This window comes from Sus scrofa, chromosome 7 (genome assembly GCF_000003025.6).
Source record: "Sus scrofa isolate TJ Tabasco breed Duroc chromosome 7, Sscrofa11.1, whole genome shotgun sequence".
Taxonomy (NCBI): Eukaryota; Metazoa; Chordata; class Mammalia; order Artiodactyla; family Suidae; genus Sus; species Sus scrofa.
The window spans coordinates 80,828,119-80,855,932 of record NC_010449.5 but is presented as its reverse complement, the minus strand read 5'-3'; the positions used below and the strand labels follow the sequence as shown (position 1 = coordinate 80,855,932).

The 27,814-nt window shown below is 45.8% G+C and overlaps 1 protein-coding gene across 1 annotated transcript in view; it reads left to right on the top strand.

The window, feature by feature from the left end:
- RYR3 (ryanodine receptor 3) overlaps positions 1-27,814 on the top strand; it is a 568,547-nt gene that overhangs the window by 352,644 nt on the left and 188,089 nt on the right. Inside the window, 10 exon segments of the mRNA XM_021099907.1 lie at positions 409-584; positions 1,686-1,722; positions 3,595-3,758; positions 7,015-7,180; positions 14,071-14,157; positions 14,566-14,792; positions 16,690-17,485; positions 19,870-20,070; positions 24,883-24,985; positions 26,624-26,761. Of these exon segments, the coding sequence (XP_020955566.1) occupies positions 409-584; positions 1,686-1,722; positions 3,595-3,758; positions 7,015-7,180; positions 14,071-14,157; positions 14,566-14,792; positions 16,690-17,485; positions 19,870-20,070; positions 24,883-24,985; positions 26,624-26,761 (2,095 nt within the window).

Sequence of the window (27,814 nt, the reverse complement as noted above, 5' to 3'; positions counted from 1 at the left end):
GACCTTGAGGAAACTTTGATGTCTCTTCTTGCACGTTGGGCTTTCTGGTGCCTTCTCCCTTAGATGCCTGCTGATGAGGAAAACTTTTGCAAAGCTTTTCTGCTTTAGTTACTTGCCACCTTCCCAAAAGGTCAGCATCAGCAAATACCACGCTGCATCACCCCTGGCACCCCTGACCTTGCAGAAGACCCGGTGAGCATGTTTCTAAATCCCTGATTTCCCCAGCCAGAGGCAGGTCTATGATATTTCATAGGACAGGGTCCACGTACGGATGACTGTAATGGTTTGATTATCGCTCGTGACAGCCTTTGTCGTTCACAGAAAGGCTTGGCATCTGTAATCGGTGAGGGAAGGAGGGGAGGGTCAGGGTCGGTCGGGCTGTGTCAGTGGAGACTGTGGTGTTTCCAGGTCGTGAGGATTGACGGCACCATGGACAGCCCTCCTTGCCTCAAGGTGACCCACAAGACGTTCGGCACACAGAACAGCAGCGCCACCATGGTCTACTGCCGTCTGAGCATGCCCGTCGAGTGCCACTCGTCCTTCAGTCATAGCCCCTGTCTGGACAGTGAAGCTTTCCAGAAAAGGTGAGGGAGGGACCTCCAGCTCTTAGAGGGGCTCGCATGTCTGCTGCAAAGTCAGCTGTCTGTCTGTCTGCTTCTTACTCTACCTCAACCCAGCGAGAGCTCTGTGGGTAGGGTTGCCTCTGCTTTCAGCCAGGAAAGCAGTGAGGATGTGTGTGCCCACATGTATGTGGGTATGCGGTGTACAATTCGGGGACCATCAAGCTTAACTGGGTACATCTGATGGATAAGCTTCCGTTCTTTCCAGGCTTTTGAGTCCCTAGTCTCCTTGCAACCTGTAATTCCTATATACGTAAAATTTTCTATATATGCATAATTCCTGTGTTTTTGACAGTTGCCTCCTTGCGCAGTTGGCAGCATGTCAGTCTCAATTCCTATGTTTTTTGGAGTAAAAAGAATGTAATTGCATGAGAGGGTGCAACTGCTGTTGCCTTTGTGTGAAATGAGAAGCTTCTGTAGTGAAATACTGACTCTTTGCATAACCATGGCCAGTATCCAGTCCAGCAGCTTGATGACTCACGAGTAATGTGCCTTCCTTCTTCCTCATAAGGAATATATTCCTTGCCTTCTTTTTTTTTCCCTTTAATGTCTATTTTTAATCGTTGTTGTAGTCTTGTCCAGATTTCCTTTAGGGTTTTACTATTTACCAAGCTTTAAACAAGAAAAGCTGCTTGATGGCGTTCCCTGGTGGCCTAGTGGGTTAAGTATCCAGCATTGTCACTGCTGTGGCTCAGGTCACTGCTATGGCATGGGTTCAGTCCCTGGCCCAGGAAGGTGCCACAGATATAACCAAAAAAGAAAAACTGCTTGAGAAAATAGGATAATGTATTCAGAGGTGTCCCCACCTGCATTATTATAATCTCCCCCACCTCCCCCCAGCTCTAACTTGCATCTGGGCTGAGGAACAAGAGTAGAAAGTCACAGCCCTGCCTGGTGGCAGCAGGTTACCAATGAACAAGTCCCGAGACTCATGGGATCACTCATGTATAGGAAATAGCCAGCTTCCTAAACTGCCGTCATCATTAAGATAGATCAATTGCCTGTCAGACTTGTGGGCTTCTCTGTACAGCTGAAGAACTAAAACATGGATTATCTCCCCGCCAGGAAACAGATGCAAGAACTACTCTCTCAAACAACAACAGTAAGTAAATGTGCTCCATTGTGGTTTTAATTATTTGACTCTTTGTTCTGCCTGGTTATGTGCCCCTTACAGCCAAGATCTGTCTAGAGATCCTCTTTAATTGACAATTACTCTATCTTTTAATATCCATCTTGATGCTTCCAGAACACAGCTATGGCATTTCTCAAGTGGGGGAAAGACAATTATTCAGTGCAAAAGAGAGCTCTACCTGGAGCATCTAATTGGGCATCATTGTGTACTTGGTGCCTATGTGCCACCAGGGACCACGTACTGCCTTTCTGATTGAAAGGAACATCAGTTGGGAGGAGAAGGGGGACGCTTAATTTAATCCTTTTGTTTGCTCTTTTATGTAAACTTCTGTGAATCAACTCTCCCATCTCTCTGAGCATGCTGGGAATGATGTTGAAAACAATCAAAGGAGAAAAAAGAGCAGGAAGCCAGCCCAGAAGATGGGGGCTGCTTTTGGTCCTTTTTCTGTCAGCTAGACAGTGGTCAGAAAACAATGCTTCCTAATTTCTTTTTGTCTCTCACCCTTCGTTAATATATTTCTTTGGAAGAAATGCATGTTACCCCTTCTAAATACGTAGTACAAAAATACATTCTTTGAATGAAATACATGTTACCCTCCTATAAAGTTATCCTGCCAGCCCAAGTTCGTAGGTTGACCGTCAGAGTAAGAACCTTGCTGTGGCAGGTCACACACTTCCTATGTGCAGGGCAGTGCCCTGGGCATGTTTTGTCACCTTCCCACTTAATTTCCACTGCAACCCCAGGAGACAGACAATCCCATGCACTCTGAGGCTCAGAGAGGACAAATGACTTGTCCAAGGTCACACGATGCATAGCTGCCAGTGCCAAGATTCAAGCACAGGTTTGTCTGGCTGCCTCTTTATCTTCCAGTCAAAAAAATAGGACAGTCTGCAAACAAAAGGACTTTATTTAGAATAAATGTGCTCTATTTCAGAAAGAAAATAATGAAGCAGTTACTACCTGAGTGCTTTAGATGTTATTATAACATACTGATACACTTCACAAATTCTTATAATTAATTTTGTAATTTTCAGCCTTGCCTGTCATTGAGCCCGATGACCACAGAGAACATATTTGATCACAATATGAGATTTTTCTTTTGTAGCATCTTTTCTAAGACATTAAAAAAATATCCTTGGGGAGTTCCCATCGTGGCACAGTGGAAACGAATCCAACTATGAACCATGAGGTTGAAGTTCTATCCCTGGCCTCGCTCGTGGGTTAAGAATCTGGCATTGCCGTGAGCTGTGGTGTAGGTCTCAGACATGGCTCAGATCCTGTGTTGCTGTGGCTGTGGTGTAGGCCAGCAGCTGTACCTCCAATTTGACCCCTAGCCTGGGAACCTCCATATGCTGCAGGTGCAGCCCTAAAAAAAAAAAAAAAAAAAAAAATCCTTGGACTTCCCTGCAAAAGTGGACAGTATGGCATGAGTTCTCTGACCACCAATTGGTTTCTCTGAGGGCAAAGACCATGCCCAGCTCTCCCCAGCAGTCTTGGTACCCAGAAGAGACTTAGGGTTCTGTGCTACCATTCTGAGTGGCTGTCCCTGATCTTAGCAGCAGCATCTTCCAAGCAGAGGGCAGCAGATTAGGTGGCTGGTTTTTTAGGTACAAAAGCACAATTGAAAAAGGAAGAATAAGGAAGCCAAGTTCTTTCGTCAACCCTTCCCCCCGTCAGCTCAGGACAGTGCACCTTCAGAACAGCGTGTACTTTTTTAAGAAAAAGAGGCCAAGTGGGCTGTCCTGGAGGTGCACTGCACTGAGCTCTGGACTCGTTATTTCTGCCTTGAGCCCACACCCCCCAACGGGGGGGTCACTCACTTGCCCCTGCGGTCTCTCCCAGCAGTGCTACTACGCAATCCGCATCTTTGCTGGACAGGACCCCTCCTGCGTCTGGGTCGGATGGGTCACTCCAGACTATCACTTGTACAGTGAAAAGTTTGACCTGAATAAAAACTGCACCGTGACTGTCACTCTGGGGGATGAGAGAGGCCGGGTCCACGAAAGGTAAGGAGACTCCCAAGGGGCCAGGGTTGGCCATCAGGCTCCTCACTCTCTCCCCCAGGGCCCTCTTCCCTTCCCCCTCGTGCCCCAAAGAAGGAAACATCCCAGCCTCTATTATAAAGGGAGAGTGAAGCACAGGCTTAAAATCCTTAAGTGACTGGGAGGAGGGGGAACAGAGAGGTTACTGTGGTGGGAGAAGTGTTCTTAGCCAAAGGGAAACTTCATCACGTGTATAAAATAGGACCAAGGGGTGGGAGACGCAGATGAACACTTGTGAAGTCTGGGCTCCCTCTCAAACCCTTCTTCATGATTTCTGGGCAAGCCCTAATTTCTACAGCATTGGAATAAGACAGAGAAAAATCCCCAACTGCTTGAGGAAAGTCAGTTCCAAAGAATGAAAAAGATATACTGCATCACACAGCAACTGATCAACTCTGAACGCCACATCCCAAGACTTTGTAATGGCTGAAAGCAGAAAGAACATAAAAGAGACAGAGCAGATCCATGAATAATAACCTCTGAATAGAAATTGGGGATCTTAAAGGAAAACAGGTTTTAGGCACACCCATACCCTCACTCTGGTCCCTGATGCTGCCGCCAGAGAAAGGATTCTTGGCCAGAGATGACCTAGAGGTGACCCAGCAGACTATGCCTTACTTCTGCCTAAGTGAGATTTAATAGAGTCTGTTCCCATACAGGCTTGTATAGAGATATAATATGTTGGCTCCCATGCCAACCTTTATCCCTACAAAATCAGGAATGTTTTGCTATCACTGCTCTTTAGGTGCGACTGACAAAGACCAGTGGCCAGAGTTCAGGCACAATTGCTGTGTCTTGGGGGACCCCTATGGGCAGGTGGTTAAGAGGACAGTTTGGAAGCAAACAGCCTGAGTTTTAAACGGGGTTCCAGTACTTACGAGAGGAGTGACTTGGGACCAGTCATTTAACCTCCCTGGGGCTAAATTTCCTCATCCAGAAAATGAAAATAATAGTTCCAATCTCAGAGTGTTGTGAAGATTAAATGAGATAATACATAGATAAGTGGCTAAAACAATGCCTTGATCCAAGCACTTAACAAGCATCACTATTATTACCATTACTGAATGTCCATCTTGCTATGAGACCCAGAGTAGGTGCTATAACCAGGTGCAACATCTGGTTTGGTTAGATAGAGGAGTATGTGAAAGCAGTTAACCAATCCAGACTTTACTCTCCAGCAAAAAGAACAAAAAGCAGATGTTCCCATCCTGCTGAGGTCTCTTGCTCCAGTTTGCTGGTTCCTCCAAGGCAGGTGGATGACTTGATTTATCTGAGCCTCAGTGACCCCATTCCTTGTGAAAATTAACTGCCACATTGGCACCTAGAACAAGATCCAGTAGATAGTAGATGCTCAGTAACTCTTGGTTCTTTGTCTTGTGTAATAAATAAATACAGGATCAATCTACAGATGTTTTCAGGCATTTCAAACCTGGGCCCTTAAACTATGACCAAAGTGTGGCACTTCTCACTCCATGGCTTTTTACATTATTAATTGAATTCTGTAGTTATCAGTGTACTTAGTACTCTAATCACTGGAAAGAGGGGATAACATGGCCACAGTTTAACCTAATGGAAATCTAGCAGTGGCTGTAACTCTTTGGAAGGAGCAGTTTGCAGTGGCCCTGCCTGAGGACATGCACACTGAGAAACCAGCATGACTGATGCTCCAGAGGAGAGGAGAGGAGGTGAAGGAATAATGACAAAGGGATTTCCAGTTGTGTGGAGAGTGACGGACTTTTTTTTTTTTTTTTTTTGTCTTTTTGCCACTTCTTGGGCTACTCCCGTGCATATGGAGGTTCCCGGGCTAGAGGTCGAATCAGAGCTGTAGCTGCCAGCCTACACCAGAGCCACAGCGATGCAGGATCTGAGCCGCGTCTGCGACCTACACCATAGCTCATGGCAAAGCCAGATCCTTATCCCACTGAGCAAGGCCAGGGATCGAACCCGAACCTCATAGCTTCTAGTCGATTCGTTAACCACTGAGCCATGACGGGAACTCCAAGTGTGACAGACTTCTATAACTGGAAAGAACATGAGTGAGTTTTAATCAGACTCTCTGAGTTTTCCAAGGCCAAATCAGATGGACCTTAGGAAGTTTAAAGGGGCTACTCTGGCCTCAGGTATAGAGTGGCTTCCTTTAGCCTCAGAACAAATCACTTGGTGTTACTTCCAGCATCCGGGTCCCTCAGATGAGCCACACCATGACTGTGCTTAGGAGGAGACAAAGCAGCTGCCTCTCTCTCTCTTTTTTTTTTTTTTCTTTTTTGGCTGCCCTGCGCATATGGAGTTCCTGGGCCAGGGATCAGACCCAAGCCACAACTGCAACCGAAGCCTCAGCAGCAGCAACACCAGATCCTTAACCCACTGTGCCAGGCTGGGGAGGGAACCTGCATCCCAGCGCTAGCAAGATGCTGCCAGTCCCATTGTGCCATAGTGGGAACTCCAAGCCTACTGCCTCTTGCCCACAGCCACCATGAGGGGCTCTGGGAATCCATGTACTGCTTCTCCAAAGCCCACACAGGGTTTGAAATCTGGCCATTAAGAAATCAGGCTCTGAAGCCTTAAAAGCTTTTTGGTTGTTGTAGTTGGCTTCTAAATCTATGTGCCTGTGGTGGAGTTTTCATTCTGGAAGTTGGTAGATAGCTAGCTGAGAAAGGCACCTGGGTTGGTAGGTGGTAAAGAGTTGGACTGGGGGGGGAGGGAGGCAGGACTCGAGGGAGCTGGCGGGCAGGGCCAGTACGGTCAGCAGGGGGAGGATGTCAAGACAAACTGTATCACTTTTCAAGTTTTCCTGGAGCCAGGCCTGCCACCCTCGGGAATGTGGGCCTGGGCTCTCAAGTGTCAAATGGCCTTTTGCCCTGATGCTGGACTGAGACCCAGGACATGGCTTTTTGTTCCTGCCTCTTACACCAAGGCCCTCTATAAGTCCAGCAGTGGTGGTCATCCTCTCTGTGCCTTTATTTCCCAGTCTAAAGTCCCCATTATCTGTTTCAGAGACGTGAATTGTCATTGAGCCAGGACACCAATCACCTGAGCACTCTGCTCTTTGGAACAAATAGATCACCACATTCCTAAACTGAGTGGGTTTATTTAAGAAAAAAGAATTATTGGGGGCTGATGGAAAGCTTCACTGAAAGCTTGGGGGACCTTTCATTCCTGAGTCTTGATTGCAAACTGCCTGTGTCCAGATCCTGTGCCTTTTCCTCTCTCTGGCTCCTAGTGTGAAACGCAGCAACTGCTACATGGTCTGGGGTGGGGACATCGTAGCTACCTCCCAAAGAACAAGTCGCAGCAACGTGGACCTGGAGATCGGCTGCCTTGTGGACCTGGCGATGGGCATGTTGTCCTTCTCTGCCAACGGGCGGGAACTCGGCACCTGCTACCAGGTAGGGGCAGCTTCTGGGCCAAGACTGTAGCATCTCTGGACTGGGTGCTCAGGCTCTAGTCTTCTCCACAGTAGGCATCCCCACATCAGAGCATGGAGTCCAAGGGCCCATGTGGTCCAAAGCCATCTAGGAAAACAAACAAGAACAAAGTGACTCCATCTTGTTCAGAGAGGGAAAGATCTCATTTGTTGGTCAGATATACCTGTCATCTTTCTAGATGGTAAGATTCATTGAATCCAGTAGTCTTTGTGTACCTTTCATGTTCCCTATGCTGTGTAAGATGCAAAGTTTAAGAGGTCCACAGGGATACTCCTCTCTTTCTCTCTCTTTTATTCGTTTTTAGGATCTCATTTGCACCATATGGAAGTTCCCAAGCAGAGGTTAAACTGGAGCTTCAGCTGCCAGCCACAGCTACGGCCACAGCAACATGGAATCTGAGCCACGTCTGCAACCTACACCACAGCTCATGGCAATGCCAGATCTTTAATGAGGCCAGGGATCAAACCCGAATCCTCATGAATACTAGTTGGGTTCATTACTGCTGAACCACAATGGGAACTCCAAGATACTCCTCTCTTTAGGAAATTTCTGTGCTCAAAATATAGACCTATAAATACTGATTAATCTGCCAGTAAGTATTCTCTTCGCAAAAACATTATTTGCTATGGATTCTTCAAAAGGTCTTTTAAAAATGCATTTACATAAATAATATATTTCCCTCTTTCATTGACTGTAGGCTTGGATAGAATTACTTGGGGAAATCATCAATTATACACATGTAGGTTTACCTGTCATTAACCACAAAAGCCTGATCTCCTTTAAGTTGGATTTTCATCTTTGATGCCCAAATAAACTTGGGAAATGCCACAAATTATATCCTCCTTTGGAAGTTTTTCAGTGAGTGTTAGTACAGGAAAACTTTAAGAACTGCTTCAGAGAGAAACCTAACCAAGCGTTTCTCGTATTATTTTACCAAGGAAAGTTTTGTTTTGTTTTTTCTTTTTTGGCTGCCCCACAGCATATGGAGTGCTCAGGCCAGGGATCAGATCTGAGCCACAGCTGCAGCAACACACTGTGCTGGGCTGGGGATCAAACTCAAATCCCAGGGCTCCCAAGACACTACTGATCCTGCTGCGCTACAGTGGGAACTCCAAAAGCTTTTTTTTTTTTTTAAATTTAACAGTTAGTTATATTCTACAAGCCTAGAGCTGTACAGAGAGCATATGATGGGAAAAGCTAAGTTAGGGACTTTAAAAAGTTCTATATTAAATTTTCTTGACCCTGTAAGGGTAGAATGGAGAGTCTCATGTGTGTGGGTAGAATGTAATCCAAGCACAGAGAAGGAAGAGCATGCTTCTGTTGAGAGTGGTCAGAAAAATGTTTATTACTGAGAAATCTTGATTTTGAAACAAACCCACACACACACAAAAAAAGAATTCTTACCACTGGAGAGAGAGGAGTTGAAAGAATGACACAAGATTCGTAATGGACATGGGGGCATAAGGTATGTTTGAGGAACAGTGGACAGAATCAGATGGTTTATGGTTTGTGGTAATTAAAAATTTTGGAACGGTAGGGAGTATTTGTGAGAAATGAGTAACTCCTGAATGGTTCTGACCAGGACAGTGGCAGGCAGTAATTAGGGAAGCTTAGCTAACTACAGCAGGCAAAAACCATCCGCTCCTACGGAAATGGATAAAACCCCAGGTTCCAGAATCAGCACCAGATTACTGCCTCCAGGCCGAAAAGCCCCCTTGGCAGCTGTTTGACTTGGGCATGGAGAGCTGGGGTCTGTAGAGGAGAGATAAGAATAGCTGCCACAAATCTGAAATGTTTGGTGACCAAATGAGCAGAACCCTCCCTGGGGGGCCAGGGACAGCCTGCAGGTGTGGAGGCCCTCTCGGGTACCTCCCACAGTAGGAACCCTCTGGACACCACCTCCTCCTCCTGGGAAGAAGTGGAATCAGAATTGGTACAACCACCCAGCAGCTGGGACCCAACCAGCCACTCCCAGAAAGCGACCTTTAAAGCCTTTGCAAAGCCAGGATTTAAAGCAGAAAAGTAAGGTATTATTCTTCCAGTATTTTTTCATGATTCCCACCTTCCCCCCACCTCAGTCCCCAGAGAGATGCTTTATATACATTACTGCTGTCCTTCAGAATCCATTAGCTTTTTCCCATTAACTTTTGAAATGAGTTTGACTAAAGGGTCCTCCCTGAGCTGCAGAGAGCTCCAAAGCATCTAATCACTTTTAAGGCAAATAAATAAATAAATAAAAACAACCAGCCCATAGCATTTGCAGCAGCAGTGACTTGCCTACTCCAGGCAGGAGCCCATGTTGGTGAGAAGAGGTTACAGCAAAGAGCGGGACACTGTGCCATGTGTATCCCATCTTTCACAGGAGTTCCTGGATGATATTGGGCTGGTCACTTGTCTTCTCTGAGCTGCATGTTGACACCCCCTTCCCCAGGATGCCTGCCGCAACTCCATGCGTATAAATCCTGAGGGCTCTGCTCAGTGGTCCCAACCCTCTCCCACCTTGAGGTGGGAATGGAGAGGATGTCGGACGCTGAGCAGGGACCCTCGGGAGGCTCATTCCCCTTTCTCATTCCCAGCGAGATGGTACTATGTCCAGCCGTGCGTCAGGTCTCCCAGCAGTGGGGTAATTGTTATTCTGCAGCTGTAGCCATTTTCATTTTTCAATTATCTCAAGAGGAGCAGGGCAGCAATATTTATACACTGGCTTTCCATTCAGAAAGGACCAGTAGCCAAAATAATGAGAGAAGGATTCTCTCAAACAATGGTTCTGGACCTCCCCATTAAATACTGCTACACAATTTGAAAGGCATGTTCTATCTCGCTTAATATAATCATGGGAGAGATGAGAAAGAAAAAGTAGATTCAAGAGATCCCCCTCGGTTACTGCCACCCCAGCCACACTGCTCTGAGAACAGACCAGCTATGAGATGCAGATTTACAAAAAGGGTTACCTTTCATTTCAAGCTAGTTCCTACACCCTGACCTTCACACATGATTAGAAATAGAACTTCTGTATCGCTGAGACAAAATGGATCAGCCGGTGATAAAAGGTACCTTAAACACCAAGTGAAGAAAGGCCATGGCACTTCACGACAGCCACAAATCTGGGCTCGCTGCTCATTCTACTAGAACGCAAGGTCCCCATCCAGAATGTGGGCTCCTTGAGGGCAGAGGCCATCTCCCGTCTGTCCCTATGTCCACTGCTGTGTCCCCTGCGTGTGAGACGGTACCTGGCCCCTCGCGAGTGCTTGCCGAGTATTTGTCAAACTCTCCAGCTTGGCTGGGAAGCCGCTAGTTTTTTAACTACTGCCTAACAAGTACCACAGGATGAGTAGCTTAAACAGCATCCACTTATCATTTCACGTTCACCCAGTGTGGCTGGGTTCTCTGCCCAGGTTCTCACAAGGCCCAAATCAAGGTGCTGGCTGGGCTGAGCTGGCTCGGTCTAGAGGCTCTGGGAGGAATCCACTCCAAGCTCATTCACGTTGTCAGCAGGATTCAGCCATATTGTAGGCTGAGGTTCTGAGATCCCTGTTTCCTCGATGGGTAGCCACTCTCAGCTCCCAGAGGTACCCACATCCCTTCTCACATGTCCCTTCTACTTCAAAGCCAACAAGGGCACGTCCCCATCTTTGCCTGCTTTGACGCTCTCTGATTTTTCCCTTCTGCTGCCCTCCCCCACCATGGAGAAAACACCTGCTTTTCAAGGGTGATTGGATTAGGCCCACAGGATAGTGTCTCTGTCTTTTAGTCAGCTGTTAGTAGCCTTACTAACGTTTTGGCATCTCTTGTGCCCTGTGACGTACCCAATCCACAGGACTAACCCCAGGGGTCAGGAGGGCTGACCAGGATTCCACTTACACCATTCAGTGCAGCTTCTCTCCTTGCACACACCCATCAGGACCTCCCACTTGTATGTTCTTGTTCTGTTGGTGATTGAAGAGAAATGTCCATTGTTAATTGTGGTGGGCGTGTCCTCTACACAGTGGAAGTAAAGCTAGCCCAGGGCATCCATCCTAAATGCTCTCAAAGACCTCCTCTCTGCAGGGACATTTGAGAATGGCCCTCACAAACATGGGGCTCCACTTCTTGGCTGGATAGTTTATGAGGTTTACAGGGACCAGTCCTGAGAGACCAAAACTCTTCAGCCTGTCACCCCCTGTACTGGTACAATTTAGTTCAGCTAGGAAACCTGAATGTATTTCTCCCTCCCCCTTGAGCACCGACTGGTGGGCTTCTGGCTGGTCCAGGTAAAGTTTTCAAGTTTGCAAACTGAGGCCACCAAACCTCTGCTGGCCTCAAGTTGCAATGACTCGGGGTTCACACATTGTCCTAGATGTTATGTTCTGGGTATTTGAAAAATCTGGGCCCAGCGCAGCGATGACTCTTGCCCTATGACCAAAATCACAACGGCGTCAAATCAGAACCTCCCACATGTGTCTCTCCCCTTTGTAAACCCAGAGCCTGGCACAAAGCCAGGTATAGGATAGACACTAAATAATTGTTGGATGTCCTGAACAAAGTTTATTTCAGACAGATCCAGGCAGTTCTGGCAGTCCCCCCCCCCTTTCATGCTGATTTTACAGGCATTTCCCCTTCACGTCATCCATGGGTATGTAAAGCATCAGGTGTGAAGTAAATATTTTCACTGAAATGTAAGCCCACTTCAGTGCTGGAGTGACATGTGCTGGGTGCAAGCCTGGGGTTTAACAAGTCTGGCCTCTTTGTAGTGAACAGATGATAGCATTGGACCACACACTCTTTTAAGTCACTTCCAACCATAAAAATGTGTGTTTACAAGTCTTACATCGAAATGCATTGAGGAAGTTCATTATTTAAAAGAAGCCTGTAACAAATACCCTGACAAAAAAGGAAAATTGCTATATTCATTTTTTATTGCCTCGTATCAAATTACCACAAACTCAGTGACTTAAAAAAGCATCCATTTATTGTCCTGCCATATCCATGGCTCAAGAGTCAGGGAACAGCTTAGCTGGGTCCTCTGCTCTGCATCTCGTAAGGCTGCAGTCAGGGTCTCGGCCAAACTGCATTCTGTTCTGGAGCTTAGGGTCCTTTCCATAAACTCACGTAGTTATGGCAGCTTTCAGTTTGTGCTTGTAGAACTAGGGCTCCAGTTCTTGCTGGCTGAAGCCAGGGGCAACACTCTCTGCCCCAGGAGAACCCCTGGAACCTCCTGTCACATGGCTCTCTTACAGCAGGGCAGTTTGCTTCTCCATGGCTATCTGGAGGAAATCTTATACAATGTAACCTAAGCAAGGAAGTGACAGTCCTTTCGCTTTTGCCATACTCTGCTGGCTCAAAACAAGACCCTGGTCTGAGGATAGGGATTACGCAAGGAGGTGACCCATTGGGCAGTACTTTAGGGTACACTCAAAATACACAGCATCCCCTAATTTAATTGGTCAGAAGAGTTGCAAGAATGGCCCAATGTCTGACTTTGCTTAAAGGCAGAGGACTTCGGTTGATGGAATTAAAGTCACTTTTCTTCTTCTATAGTCCCTCTGAATCTGATCAAAGGCCCTACATCAAAGTGAGCCAGTAATAAGTAGAGGCCCTGGTGTTATAAATAAATAAATCCACGTGCCTCATCTAAGTGGCAGCTAAAAGGCCGTTGGTAAATCCTGCACCATTTAGTATAAGAACTAGAATCATAATGAGTGAGGACGGAATGGAGAGAAGTGCGGAGGGACCCAGCAAGAGGGGGGCAGTTTTGAGGGAAGAGACAGGCTCGGGAGGTGGGGGAAGGGGCAGCCTCTTAATATTACTTCAGGGAAGCACCGTGTGGTCCCTGCCTGCAAAGCAGGCTCTCACGTGGGGGCACGTCTTCCTTCCAGGGATATTTGGCAACCCTGGAGACATCTGGGATTGTCCTGACTGAGGTGGGCAGGGGCGGGAGGAGTACAATTGACATCTTAGTCTGCAGAGTCTGAGGATGTCAGCTGCCTGCATCACACAGGACAGCCCCACATGGGACTTACCCAGCCCACGATGTCGATAGTACCAAGGTTGGGATGCTCTGCTCCAAGTCCCCCAGGCTTGCATGACCAACATCCTGGTGCCTTCAGAAGTAACGCTGAAGTCACTGCACCACCCTCATGTATCACCTGCCATGGGCAGGAGTGATGGGTGGTGGTGCTGCCCGTGGGCCGGGGTCCCCATGCTCTGCAAAGGGCCAGTGCCTTACCTTGTTCTGTGACCAGAGCAGCCACTGCCTTTGGTAGCAAGTTGGTAGCCCCCCATACTGGGACTGTCCTCCTGTGCCCTAGAGAAAGCTGCTGGCTTCGGTTCCCCAAAAGAGAAAATGAAAGGATGGGAGATTGTTGAGCCCTGCCTGGAGAAGGAAGGGCACGTGGAAGGTGGGAAGCCGTGACAACAACGACCAGCAGGTACCCCGTCTCTGAGACGTCTGAGCAGTGGAGAGTGAGCAGCCAGTTAACTGTCCTCTTTCAGCTCAACCTGGAGTGAGGGCGTTGATTGAAATAGCCATGACCTGGAGTTCCCGTTGTGGCGCAGTGGTTAACGAATCCGACTAGGAACCATGAGGTTGCGGGTTCCGTCCCTGCCCTTGCTCAGTGGGTTAAGGATCCGGTGTTGCCGTGAGCTGTGGTGTAGGTTGCAGACGCGGCTCGGATCCCGCGTTGCTGTGGCTCTGGCGTAGGCCCGTGGCTACAGCTCCGATTGGACCCCTAGCCTGGGAACCTCCATATGCCGTGGGAGCGGCCCAAGAAATAGCAAAAAGACAAAAAAAAAAAAAAAAAGAAATAGCCATGACCTAGCTGCCTGTGATTTTAGAATTCTGGGCAAACCTCTGGCTTTGTTTTGGTTTCCAGGTGGAGCCCAATACCAAAGTGTTTCCAGCAGTCTTCCTGCAGCCTACGAGCACTTCATTGTTTCAGTTCGAACTCGGGAAGCTGAAGGTATTTCTCCGTCTCCCCGTCCAATGGCTGTGACATGAGAAGGTGCACTGACCATTGTGGGGGGAAGTTCAGACCTAATAAAACTGGGGATCTGTCCCTTCTTGCTTCTCATATACCCCCTAAACTCTGTACTTGCCTGTAAAATTCATACAACACAGCATAGGTTCCCATTTTCCCCTTCCCCCACTTCTGTTGGGTGCTTAAAAAAAAATTAATGAATGCTCATAGAACCCATTATGTCAGGTCTTAATTGATGCTGGTAAAGCCCTCACTGGTCCCTACATATACCTCTCTCTTTAATGTATCCTCCTCCTGGTGGGTAGTGGGAGCTAGGCTCATTGCCCAGCCACAGAGGGTCTCTGGGTTGCACGTGTGTTTCCTTCTCCAATGCCTTACTGCTTTGCCCAGAATGCCATGCCCCTGTCGGCAGCCATATTCAAGAGCGAAGAGAAGAACCCAGTCCCACAGTGCCCGCCTCGGCTGGACGTCCAGACCATCCAGCCCGTGCTCTGGAGCCGCATGCCCAACAGCTTCCTGAAAGTGGAGATGGAGCGGGTGAGCGAGCGCCACGGCTGGATGGTGCAGTGCCTGGAGCCCCTGCAGATGATGGCGCTGCACATCCCTGAGGAGAACAGGTAGTGGAGGGGCCCACGGAGGAAGGGGAAGCCTGGGAGGCAGGGAGGCAGGGCCCAGTGAGCCCAGAAGGGAACGGAGAGCATTCTCATTGGCCAAGGTCCCAAGATGACTGCTGATTGCCCTGGAGCCTTGGTTTCTCTTTTTCCCTTTCCCCGTTTGCATTATTCACTCAAAATCAGCAGGATATTCACAGTGATGTGCCTGCTTTCTTTCACTGCAGCTCTGGGCACCTGCATTCAGGAACATTCCCATGCCTTTAATCAAAGACCCCAGTGTGACCCAGAAATGTATGTTATTGATGGCAAGAAGGGGAAGAATGAGGCATGTCTGGCTTGCTTGGAGAACCAAGAGTTAGCCTCCTGATCCCTCCTCTTTAAGAGGTGCTCTTGGATTATGGCTTAGGTTTAATTCCAGCCCTACCACTTCCTGGCTCTGAGGCCTTGCATGAATAACTCATGTACCCCAGGCCTCAGAATCCTCATTGATACAATGAGATAAATACCCACCCAAAGGATTGCTGGGAGGGGGATGAAATTGGGTAGGTAAAATCTAGTTCAGTTTATGTATATGGTAAGAATAGATTTTATTTTTATGAATATTTACTACCCCTTGATCTCTTGGACTAAAATAATAAAGTAATAGAGAGCAGAGGTTTTTGACACCCGTGTAGCTCCCATTTAGGTGTCCCCCTGGGTCCTGGGCAGCAGCGGGACAGGCTAGTGTAGGGAGGGAGCAGAAGAGACCAGGAGTCCAGCCAAGTTAGCCAATTGCAAATGGTCCTCAGATCCACAGTGAGGAGTAAGACACAATGGAAAGTCTCAGCAAAGATCAGAGCCTGTGCTCTGGGCCCCCAAACACGAGGGCATAGTACAGGGCAAAGAAATCTCTAAAATCAGGATGGAGATCAGAAACTGACTATGCCAGCTCATCTCAGGTTGGAAAGTGTGTCCTCTCTGGACAAGAGTGCAGGGGTGTGTATGTGTGATTTCAGGCGAAGGAAGGCCCCATGGACGATGGTGTCATCTGAAGATTATGCAGATGACACAGGTGGTAGATTGATGGAGGGCTTTGGCGACATCTTTTGAGAGGCTCTTACATCAGGAAACAGGATCTCCCCAAGCCTACAGATAAGAGGACCAAGTCACCTGTCATGTGCCTGTATGATTTTTTTGTTTGTTCTGCTTTTTAGGGCCACACCCGCAGCATATGGAAGTTCCCAGGCCAGGGGTTGAATCAGAGCTGCAGCTCCTGCCATACCCCACAGCCACAACAACGCAGGATCAAAGCCACCTCTAAAATCAGGATGGAGATCGGAAACTGACTATGCCAGCCTATACCACAGTTCATGGCAACACAGGATCCCTGACCCACTGAGGAAGGCCAGGGATTGAACCCACATCCTCATGCATACAGTTTTGTTTCCACTGAGTCACAGTGGGAATTCCATCAGCTTTTTATTTTTTAATTGGAGTTATTTGACTTACAAAGTTGTATTAGTTTCAGGTGTACAGAAAAGTGACTACATAGACAACTCTCCATTCCTTTTCAAATTCTTTTCCCATGTAGGTTATTATGCAGTATTTCCCTGATGGTTTTCAGTTTTGAGATTTGTGGGTTTTCCCTGATAATAGAGGCTTGGGTAAGCTAGTGTCTGTAAAGTCTCTTACCGGCTTTTGAGACCCTTATAATTAGAAATGGTGGGTTATCAGGAGCTGGAATGTGGACAGAACTAGGAGAGGAATCATAACCTGTAAGAGAAAGTGGGGCAAAGACTCCAGCAGGCTCCCCCCTCCCCCCACATCCTTGCCTTCACTGGGTCAAGGGAAATCCCTGGGGATTCAGAGGGTAAACACGCCACTGAATTCTGGCACGTCTTCCTCCCTGTCTCCTCCTCAGGTGTGTGGACATCCTGGAGCTCTGCGAGCAGGAGGACCTGATGCGGTTCCACTACCACACGCTGAGACTCTACAGCGCCGTGTGTGCCCTGGGAAACAACCGGGTGGCCTATGCACTGTGCAGCCACGTGGACCTCTCCCAGCTGCTCCACTCCATTGACAACAAGTACCTCCCCGGCCTCTTGCGCTCCGGCTTCTACGACCTGCTCATCAGCATCCACCTGGCCAGCGCCAAGGAGAGGAAGCTGATGATGAAGAATGAATACATCATCCCCATCGCCAGCGCCACCAGGAAAATCCGCCTATACCCGGACGAGTCCAAGAGGCATGGGCTCCCTGGGGTGGGATTGAGAACCTGCCTCAAGCCGGGGTTCAGGTTCTCCACCCCCTGCTTTGTCGCCACGGGCGAGGAGCACCAGAAGCAGAGCCCTGAGATCCCCCTGGAGCTTCTCAAGACGAAGGCGCTGAGCATGCTGACCGAGGCGGTGCAGTGCAGCGGAGCCCACATCCGGGACCCTGTCGGGGGGTCAGTGGAGTTCCAGTTCGTGCCTGTGCTGAAGCTCATCGGAACCCTGCTGGTCATGGGGGTGTTCGACGATGACGATGTTCGGCAGATCCTCCTCCTCATCGATCCCTCCGTGTTCGGGGAGCACAGTGGGGAGTCAGAGGAGGGCGCAGAGAAGGAGGAGGTGACCCAGGTGGAAGAGAAGGCGGTGGAGGCTGGGGAAAAGGCCAACAAGGAGGCTCCTGTCAAAGGCTTGTTGCAGACTCGATTACCGGAGTCGGTCAAGCTGCAGGTAACTCCAGGCAGTGGGCATCCCACCCTTGGACAGAGCTGGGGGAGGGAGATTGCAGCCTGGTGGTGAGGCCAGGATGGTGGACGCTGGCCTAAAAGTGGAGTGTGGCAGAGATGCTCCTGGGGAGGCTCATTTGTCCTGCTTGTTTTTAAGCTGGAAGGTCTTCCCTAAGTCTCCCCAAACCAAAGCAAGAATTCCAGCCCCGTCAATAAGGCACAGGCTTTAGAATTGTTTATCTGGCACCAGTGTGGGATTTGCTCTGATCTTATCTCATTGGGGCTAAAGGGCTCCTTTGTGGGAGTTCCCATCATGGCTCAGTGGTTAACGAATCCAATAGGAACCATGAGGTTGTGGGTTCGATCCCTGGCCTTGCTCAGTAGGTTAAGGATCGGTGTTGCTGTGAGTTGTGGTATAGGTCACAGACGCAGCTCGGATCCTGCATTGCTGTGGCTCTGGTGTAGGCCGGCAGCTACAGCTCCGATTAGACCCCTAGCCTGGGAACCTCCATGTGCCATGGGTGGGTCCCTAGAAAAGACAAAAAAAAAAAAAAAAAAAAAAAAGGCGGGGGAGCTCATTTGTGAGCTGTTGTCCAGACACAGGGAGGAGCCTTTGGCTGTGGAGAAGACCAAAGGAACTGACTTATAGTATGACACACTGGTCACCTGCTCTCACTTGTTGCTGTACTCCCCGTCATGGACCTGCTACCCGGGCATTCAGAGAAAATGCCACCTGAGCTGAGTCCTGCTCACTTAGAGCTGCTCCCTTGGAATCACTTGGGGAATATCAGTGTTTCCTAAAACATAGTCTTATGCTTGATATAAGCAAGCATCAGGGATGCAACGAAGGTGATGGTGACTTTATCTCCTATGCAGTGAGAAGAGAGAAATGAAAATAAAGAGAAAATTTGTCTCAGTAGCGTGGGCCTGGCTCAGGCACCCCTGGATTTCAGTTCCTATTCCTCAGCCACTTATTAGCTAAATAAATTTGCCAAATCAGTTGCCCATCAGCCTTCATTTTATGATTTGTAAAATGTGGATGATGACATAAGAAAACATAATATTAAGATGTCTTTTTATAAAATGTGATTTGAAATCTATTTTATCTTAAAATATAACTATGTAATCCATAGTTGAAGCTATAGTGGGATTGGTAGGCGGTCGGTTCATCAAAACGTTGAATATAGTGGAGAAGCATAATGAATTTCATATATATACCATCAGTATTTTATTAAAACATAGAAATGTACTCTTTTGATGGAGGGCAAAGATCTTTTCTTTAATGAGCCCCCGACTGGCATGGAGAGTCCTCTCTTTTCTATGGGTGACACCTGTCACACACCATCTACGACTGCCAGTGTGGGGTCTTTCGGGTAGACTACAGATTCAGAGGTAAGTGGGAGGCAACCTGAATGCAAAATGCTTCTAGATTTTTATCATTTCCCCCAATTTTGTATAGTTTTCTAATTCACACTCTATTTTAGCATCTTTAAAAAAAAAAAAAACTTACCTTCCAGTGATGTTTCCTAGTCATTTAACCTAGTTTTCCTATTTCATTGACTCACATAATTTTTAATAAAATGCTGTAATTGTAATCATAAGTAGGACAAGCACAAGCTCTGGGTCCCAGTTTACCTGGAGCAGAGGTGTGCAGAAACTGTCCTGCTTGGTGACAGCACCCCACCACCAGGGGCCCTGTCTGCGCCCGGACACGCCACAGAGTATCCTTCAGTCACCTGTGAGGGGCTAAGAAGATGGGTTAATAGAACTTGTCCTTTAGCAAAAATGGGAGAAACACACATCAAGTATGGCAAATGCCTGGAACAAAGTCTGGCAAATAGCACTCAATAAGTCATGGCTGTAGTTTTTCATTATTAGCATAACTTTTAATGGCGATAAGCTCAGTTATAACCATCCTAAAGAATTGATCAAAGAAAAGCCGTACCAATAAACAAAAACAATGGAAGATGGGAACAGAAACGGAAGTCTCACGTTCCCATTATCCAGAGCTGGGAGAAGTCAGAAAGAAGCCAGTGCAGACAGGTGGTTTCTGTACTGAGCTTAGAGCCCTAGGAGAATGCTCTCCTACAGATGCTGTTCTCTGTACAGGCAGATGTGCCCTGTCTTTAGTGAGCTGGTTCTCCTGTTGTTCTCTAGCCTCTGCAGTGAAGAGCTGGGTTCCGGGTCCAAGTACTAATCCAATGTAACCCAGTAATGGCCAACTTGAATTCCAGTAACAGCTCAATGGTTACTGTGTGACACTGGGAAAGTTCCTTAAATCTTCTGTTCCTTAGGTCTCAGTATTACCGTATGTAAAATGGGGGTGGCAGCTGCTTCATTCCTGTATGTGAAGTATTATTATGTTCTCATGTGTGTACACTTTTGCAGATGTGTGAACTCCTCAGCTATCTCTGTGACTGTGAGCTGCAGCACCGGGTGGAGGCCATTGTGGCATTTGGTGACATTTATGTCTCCAAGCTCCAGGCAAATCAGAAGTTCCGCTACAATGAGCTCATGCAGGCCCTGAACATGTCTGCAGCCCTGACCGCCCGGAAGACCAGGGAGTTCCGCTCACCCCCACAGGAGCAGGTGAGAACCCCTCCTGATCCTCCATCCCATTCCTAGGAAGAAATTGAACCCTACAATGCAGAGTACATGAAGCCATTATATGCTAGGATAAGAGGCAGCCACAAGAGAGCAGGAGATAGAAAGATGCTGGCTAGGAAGCAGGCTAGTCCTATGCTGAGACAAATGACATCTGTCTTGGGTGGGAAAATAATCTTCCAAAAGCACGTGGGTCCAGGTGTCTTTCCCTACCTCGTTCCCTTGTGCCAGCACCCCATCAGTGAGTCAAAGTCCAGATCAATATCCAGCACCCTTAGAAGAATTTCTGTCCAGTTCTTCCAGAATTCACTGCTTTCCATCAGAGATCAACAGAATACGGTCAGCATTTCCCGACTCATGAGAGCAGGTGCCCTGCATGGTCTTCCACATCCAAGCACCCAAAGCTCATCACATAGTGATGGAGACCCCCTCTAAGCATCCCCCACCTCTGGGCCTGAGAAAGTGTATCCTCTGTGATGTGTCATCTTCATTATTGGTGGTACCCACATTATAGTCAGCCTTGACCAGACAGAAAGGCTGCTTTGAAAAAAATTAAAATCCTGGTGAGAAACTTGCCGATCAGAGAAGGACATCTTGTGAAATAATAGTTTTCCATTTGTCGCCCTGCTTAGCTACTCACATGTATCCTGCAGGCTGCTTGACACAGCTCCTTCAGTGTTCAAAAGAGAAGATAGATATTTCAGTGAAGAAATTCATTTTCTTCCTCTGAAACCAAACCTTTGGATCTTATATATACTTAATAAGCAGCCTATCCATAAATTGTTGTCAGTATAATTACCACGCTTTTATATTCATGACGCAACCACAATGTAGCCCAATTAACTTTCCTAAAGCCTATTTTATAGGTGACAGATAGTTATTGTTGGCTTTAAAATGAAACTCATAGATTCCCTTGACTGATACTGGCCTTGATAAAGAGCAGACAGAGCTCATCATCTCTTTGCTAGAGGCAAGATGCAGAGGCCCTGTGGATTGATGGGAGCAGAGCCTTTGTGCTGTGCTGAGGAAAATGTCATGAGTATGAATGATTCTTGAAGGCTTTAAAAATGTTGTCAGGCTGCTTTTAGGCTGGCAACAGGTGTGAAGATCTCCTCTTTTGCTGGGCAGATGCTGACTCGTGTTTGTGAAAAATGGGAAGGCAGATGATGTGGTGATTACAATACCGGTGTTGGCTTCAGACCCTGGCTCCCACCCTGGCTCCCCCATCACTCACTGTTTAGTCTCTAGCACAGTTCTTCTCTCTGTCTCTGCTTCTTCAGTCTGCAAAATGTGGATAATGTTTATGAGGATCCCATGAGATAATTCACTTAGATTGCTTAGCAGGAAACCCATCAGATCATAAACATTCTGTAAGGACGATGAGCTATCATTAGTTTTAGTGTCAAAGGTATTTGCATTTGCCTCATGCCATGTTTTATGACCTATGTCAGTGAGCCAGGCAATAGAGTTTATGCATGTTTTCTGGCATCTCCTTAACCCAGCCAGGATTGGGTCATCCGTCTATCCTTATAGATGCATTGCTCATGATCCTGGCTCCTGGAAGGGCCATGCTGGCTCCACCCTGTCTTTCTCCCCTTTGCTTCCTTACCTTCTCTTCTGCCATCCTCTGGACCCACCATCATGTTCTCCTATAGCCTTCTAGAGAATCTTCTGAATAGTCATTGCAGACCCATTTCAGAAATGATTTCAAGAAATTCTTCTCCAATGTGTTAGGCTAGTGATTCTTGAGCAAACATCAGAATCCCTGGAAGACTTAATGACACACAGATTGCTGTTCCCACCTGTAGTGTTTCTAATTAAGTGGAGTTAAGGAAAAGCCTGAGAATGTGCATGTTTGGTATGTTTCCAGGTGATGCTGATGCTGCTGGTCTAGAAATGAAATAAAAGAAGGGGCACTGTTACCAAACTCAGCTGTCCCATCTGCCATCCCTCCCAGAGTGTTCATTTCTAGGAGGAACTTACCCATAGAACTTTCCAAATCATTAAGAATGTAGTATCAACAAAGGATATGGAGGATTTCAGTCCATTTCAGGGCCTAGCAATGCAAAATCACTTGGAAAATAGGATACATAGGAATTAGACTTGTAAAACAGTGAGATGATTGCCTCATTCTTCTGTAACCTTGGAGGATGAAATAGAGGTTTTCAGCCCTAAATCCATATACTATTCAGAAAGATGGAAAAAAATAAAACATACTTAAGGGATGTAACTAAGTCCAAAAGTAGGTAAAACTAAGATTAGTCTAGCAGTTGTTGGCAAATTAGCCAAGCATGGTCAGCAAGCCTTTCACTTTGAAAAGGGCGTCTTTACAAGGTATGACCTTCAGCAGAAAATTCAGCTCCCTCCCCTTTCAGTGTTATGCCCTGAGGGCTGGTGGGGCACTTGCTTTCTAGGTGTTCCATCCCAGGAAAGACCTTTCAGTAAAGAAATTAACTTTCTGTTTCTGGAAGCAGATCTTCAGATCTCATTTTTACATAATAAACAACCATCAATATATATTGCTGTTACAGTGCACACTGAGGTATGTGGAATGGCCAGCGAGGACCTGCTGTATAGCACAGAGAACGCTACCCAATATTCTGTGATAATCTATGTGAGAAAATAATCTGAAAGAGAATGAGAAAATAATAGTAATAATTATCATAATTGAACATTGTGGGACAACCACAAAAATTACTTTTCCTTTCTGTTTTATGGATATTATTTTATTACAACAATACTTCTACCGTCTCCCCCCAAAAAAATGCTCGCAGTAGAAGCTTTGAATAAGAATCTTTCTAATAGTGTTAAATAAAGTTCGTAGTTAAAGAAAAGAGATTATAAATTCTTTTTAACCTGGAAATCCTAAACAGAAGGTGCAAATACCCCCTTGGCCTGGTGTTTGGGTCACCCTGCCTGATGCAGCAAAAGGGACAAGATTACCTCTAGTTATTATTTTAGCGTCTTCAGATATTCACTAACCTGGGGTCCTGGGTCTGTGAAAGAATTTAGACATTCAGGAATCTGAGTGGGAAAATGACAGTTTTGTTTTTACCAACTTTTCATTCATTTCTAATAGCATTTCTTTAATTATTGATGTGGGCGGCAAAACAGACACCTGACTTTGTCACCCACAGAAATTGCATATTTTTTCATATCGCATTATAGTGATTGTAATACCTTAAATATCATTTGCATTCACCACTACTGCAAGATCACAGCTTGGATGTGAAAGCTGCTGCTGGGCCTTTTTGTCTAAAGAGTTAATAAATATATATGTTACTATATCACAGATTTGTTTTTATGATCTTGATAACTAGATTTCAGAAGAATTGTTTCTCTTGGCAAGCCTCTATATTTCATTTTAGGTATTTAAAATATTAATCTGAGGGAAAAAATCCATGGGCTTCACCAGACTGTCTGAGTGATCTATGGAACAAAAGCAGTTGAGAATCTCTGATACAAAATTGTAAAGGAAAAAGATGATAGACCGGCTGCAAAATGTTAAGCCTCTGTGTCAACAAAAATTCTGTAAACAAAATTAAAAGCTCACTAAAAACTGGGAAATGCATTTGGAGTATGTATTACCAAAAGTTATCTAGAGATGGTCAAAGCCATCGTTGGTTAATTTTTAAAAAGATCATCCCACAACAGAAAATGGAGGAAGAACATAGATGGGAAATTTACAAACTAGGACATAAAAACAGCCCTGTGTGGAAAAATAAAGTTCAACCTCACCAATTAAATGCAAATTAAAGCAACATGGATACATTTTTTTACCCATTAAATTGGAAAATATTTGAAAATGTTAACTCTCTTTATTGTAATGGAAATGGCAAAGTAATACATACTTTTGTATAAATTTGGTAATAATGCAAATTGTCGTGAGCTTTCTGGAGGGCAATTTGGCAGTTCGCATCAAAATCCATTAAAACATGCAAACCTTTTGATCCAGGCATTGTGCTTAAATGAGTTTATCCAAAATAAATGATCAGAGATGTGAACAAAAATTATGTAAAAGGAAATTCCAACCAACTTTATTTACAAGGATTAAAAAAAGGAGAACAACTTAAATATTTCATAGCAGATCATTAATTTTAGACTTTTTCCATAAATTGCTGTTCATCCATATAATGAAATGCAGAGCACCTGATCTTTAACAGAAAATTAAATGCTCGAGAAAATTAGGTGGAAAAATTGAGATTCAAAAAAGTTTATTTAGATTGTGATCTCAATCAGCATACATAAAGACAATAACTAAAATTTTAGCAGTAGCTATCTTTGGGTGGTGAGAACTCAGTAAATTTTCTTCTTTAAGTATTCTCCAATTTTTTTAATTGACAAATTACCTTTATAATCAGAAAACAAGTGAGAACTAGGTTTTTTTTTTTTTCCTTTTTGTAGCCACACCTGTGGCATGTGGAACTTCCCAGTCCAAGGGTTGAACGGGAACTTCAGCTGTAGGCCTAGGCTACATACCGCCTCAGCAACACCAGCTCCGAGCAGCATCTGTGACCTACATCATAACTTGTGGCAATGCCAGATCCTTAACCCACTGAGCAAGGCCAGGGATCCAACCTGCATCCTCACAGAGACAACACTGGGTCCTTAACCCACTGAGCCACAATAGGAACTCCTGAAAACTATTTCTAAGTGTTGGCCATCTTTACCCAAAAAGGAGAAAAATGAGTTAAATGAAATTTGCAGAAATGTTAGGTGTCTAAGATTGGATCTGAGTTATTTGGAGAGATGTTGAGAACCAACTCACCCTTTTTGTTTTGTTTTGGGCCCTCAAAGATCAACATGCTTCTTAACTTTCAACTGGGAGAGAACTGCCCGTGTCCAGAAGAGATCCGGGAGGAGCTGTACGACTTCCACGAGGACCTTCTCCTTCACTGTGGTGAGCTCCCAAGACAAGAACTTTATCAAAGACAAGTCTGTTCATAGTTCCTTGCTTAGAAGCTAGTAGAGGGTTGTGAAGTTAATTTTCTATTTAAAAGAAGCTATGCGATCCTGCTGTATAACACAGGGAACTATATCCGACCACATGCGATGGAACATGATGGAGGATAAAAAGAACGTACATATGTATGACTGGGTCACTTTGTTATACAGCAGAAATTGACAAAACATTGTAAATCAACTGTAATTTTTTAAATGAACAAAAAATAAAGTAACAATACTAATTGTCCAAGAGATGATTCTCTCCAAACTATTTGGGTCAGAGAAGCTACAGGACATCATCTTGGTATAATACAGGACTGAAACTCCTTCTACCTGTAAGAAATTTTGCTGAGCTCTAAGAGAGGGAACTGGGTCTCTGAAGAAGGAAGGAAAAGAACTGATCTTCATATAAACCTCTCCCAATTTACCTAAAGTCAGATAGTTGAGACTCTGCTCCCACCTGAGCCAAGATTCTGATTCCCTTTGCTTTTTAGCTTCTGCAGGGATGTAGGTATGGGCACGTCTGCCCTTAAGAATTCTAAACTAGTCATCCCTGACAAATGACTAGATATAGTTCACTGTGCTATACAGAAGGATTTCATTGCTTATCCACTCCAAATGCAATAGTTTGCATCTATTAACCCCAAACTCCCAGTCCATCCCACTCCCTCCCCCTCCCCCTCAGCAAACCACAAGTCTATTCTCCAAGTCCGTGAGTGTCTTTTGTGATGGAACATGATGGAGGATAATGTGAAAAAAAGAAAAAAAAAATATATATATATATGTATGTATGTATGACTGGGTCACTCTGCTGCATAGTAGAAATTGACACAACACTGTAAATCAACCATAATGGAAAAAAATAAAAATCATATAAACTTAAAAAAATAGGAGTTCCCATCGTGGCGCAGTAGAAATGAATCCAACTAGGAACCATGAGGTTGCAGGTTCGATCCCTGCCTTTGCTCAGTGGGTTAAGGATCCGGCGTTGCCGTGAGCTGTGATGTAGGTTACAGACGCGGCTCGGATCCTGCATTGCTGTGGCTCTGGCGTAGGCCGGCGGCTACAGCTCCGATTGGACCCCTAGCCTGGGAACCTCCATATGCCGCGGGAGCGGCCCAAGAAATGGCAAAAAGACAAAAATTAAAATAAAATAAAATAAAGTAAATAAAAAATAAAAATAAACTAGTCCTCCCTACTTTCGTACGTACCTGCCAGTGTTCAGTAGCTCTCAGTATTTTTGCTGCTTGTATGTGGGTGGATTGAGGAACGTGTGGATAAAAGATGATTTTTTTCACGTGAAGTTACTCATGGTTAACTCTTTCTTTCTGGACATTCTAGAGCCCATTTTGGATCTAGGTTAGAAAAAGTTAAGTCTTAGGATTGAAATTACCTGATGTTCTTGTATACAGAAAATTATCTTTTAAAAAAAATACTTGCCGAAAGATATTATATAGATACATATTTATGGGAGGCTGTCTATAGTATCTTCAGAAAGTTCCGAAGAGTGGAAAGCAGTGTTTCTGTGTTCTTTCAATCATATGTTGGTTTCATATACCATTTGAGGTCGTCACTCTGTTCTGTGTCTTCCTAGGGGTTCCCTTGGAGGAAGAGGAAGAGGAAGAAGAGGACGTATCCTGGACTGGAAAATTCCGTGCCTTGGTGTATAAAATCAGAGGGCCTCCCAAGCCAGAGAAGGAGCAGCCAACAGAGGAGGAGGAGAGATGCCCTAGTAAGTGCCAGGGCCTTTCAATCATAGTTCTTCCAACATGGGGCTTTTGTAAGACTTAAGTTAATCAACTTCCTAACAAATGCTGTGGTTAGAGAAGGGCTGCTTAGCTTCAAGGAAGCATTTGGACATTCTGTTATATTGGTGGGTTATAATTGGTGGTACTTCTGGCTATGTATTTGGGGCTATGCTTTCCTTCTGACTTGAGAAACTTACTTCCAGAGTCTTCAGAAAGGGCTGGATTGCTCAGTGGTCAACTCTTGTCTATCTGCCCTTTTTTTTTTTTTTTTTTCCTTTTTAAGTCTGTACCTGTGGCACATGGAAGTTCTCAGGCTAGGGGTTGAATCAGAGCTGCAGCTGCTGGCCCATACCACAGCCACAGCAATGTCGGATCTGAGCCACATCTGCAACCTACACCACCCCTGTGGCAATGCCAGATCCTTAATCCACGAAAAAAGGCCAGGAATCAAACCCGCATCCTCATGGATACTGGTTGGGTTCTTAACCCACCAAGCCGCAATGGGAACTCCTCGTCTGTGTGCTTTTAAATGCCTGTAAACATGTTCTGGTTCTTCTTTCTTTCATGTTTTCATAGTCTTCCTCTTTTAACCATTATTGTTTCTGTCACTTTTGTTTGTGGCTCCTTAGCACTGAAAATTGCCCCAGTGAGGAATAACATAATAATAATAAGGGAGAAGTAAATGGGATAGGATGTGAGTTTTGAGGGGAGAAATTGTTCTCATTTTCTTAGCTATTATTGGGTTTTGTTTTTGTTTTTTTTGTCATTTTGTCATTTCTTGGGCCACTCCCACAGCATATGGAGGTTCCCAGGCTAGGGGTCGAATCAGAGTTATAGTCGCCAGCCTATGCCAGAGCCATAGCAACTTGGGATCCAAGCCGCGTCTGCAACCTATGCCACAGGTCACAGTAACACCAGATCCTTAACCCACTGAGCAAGGCCAGGGATAGAACCTGCAACCTCATGGTTCCTAGTTGGACTCGTTAACCACTGAACCACAATGGGAACTCCTATTATTTTCTTAATATAGCATCCTG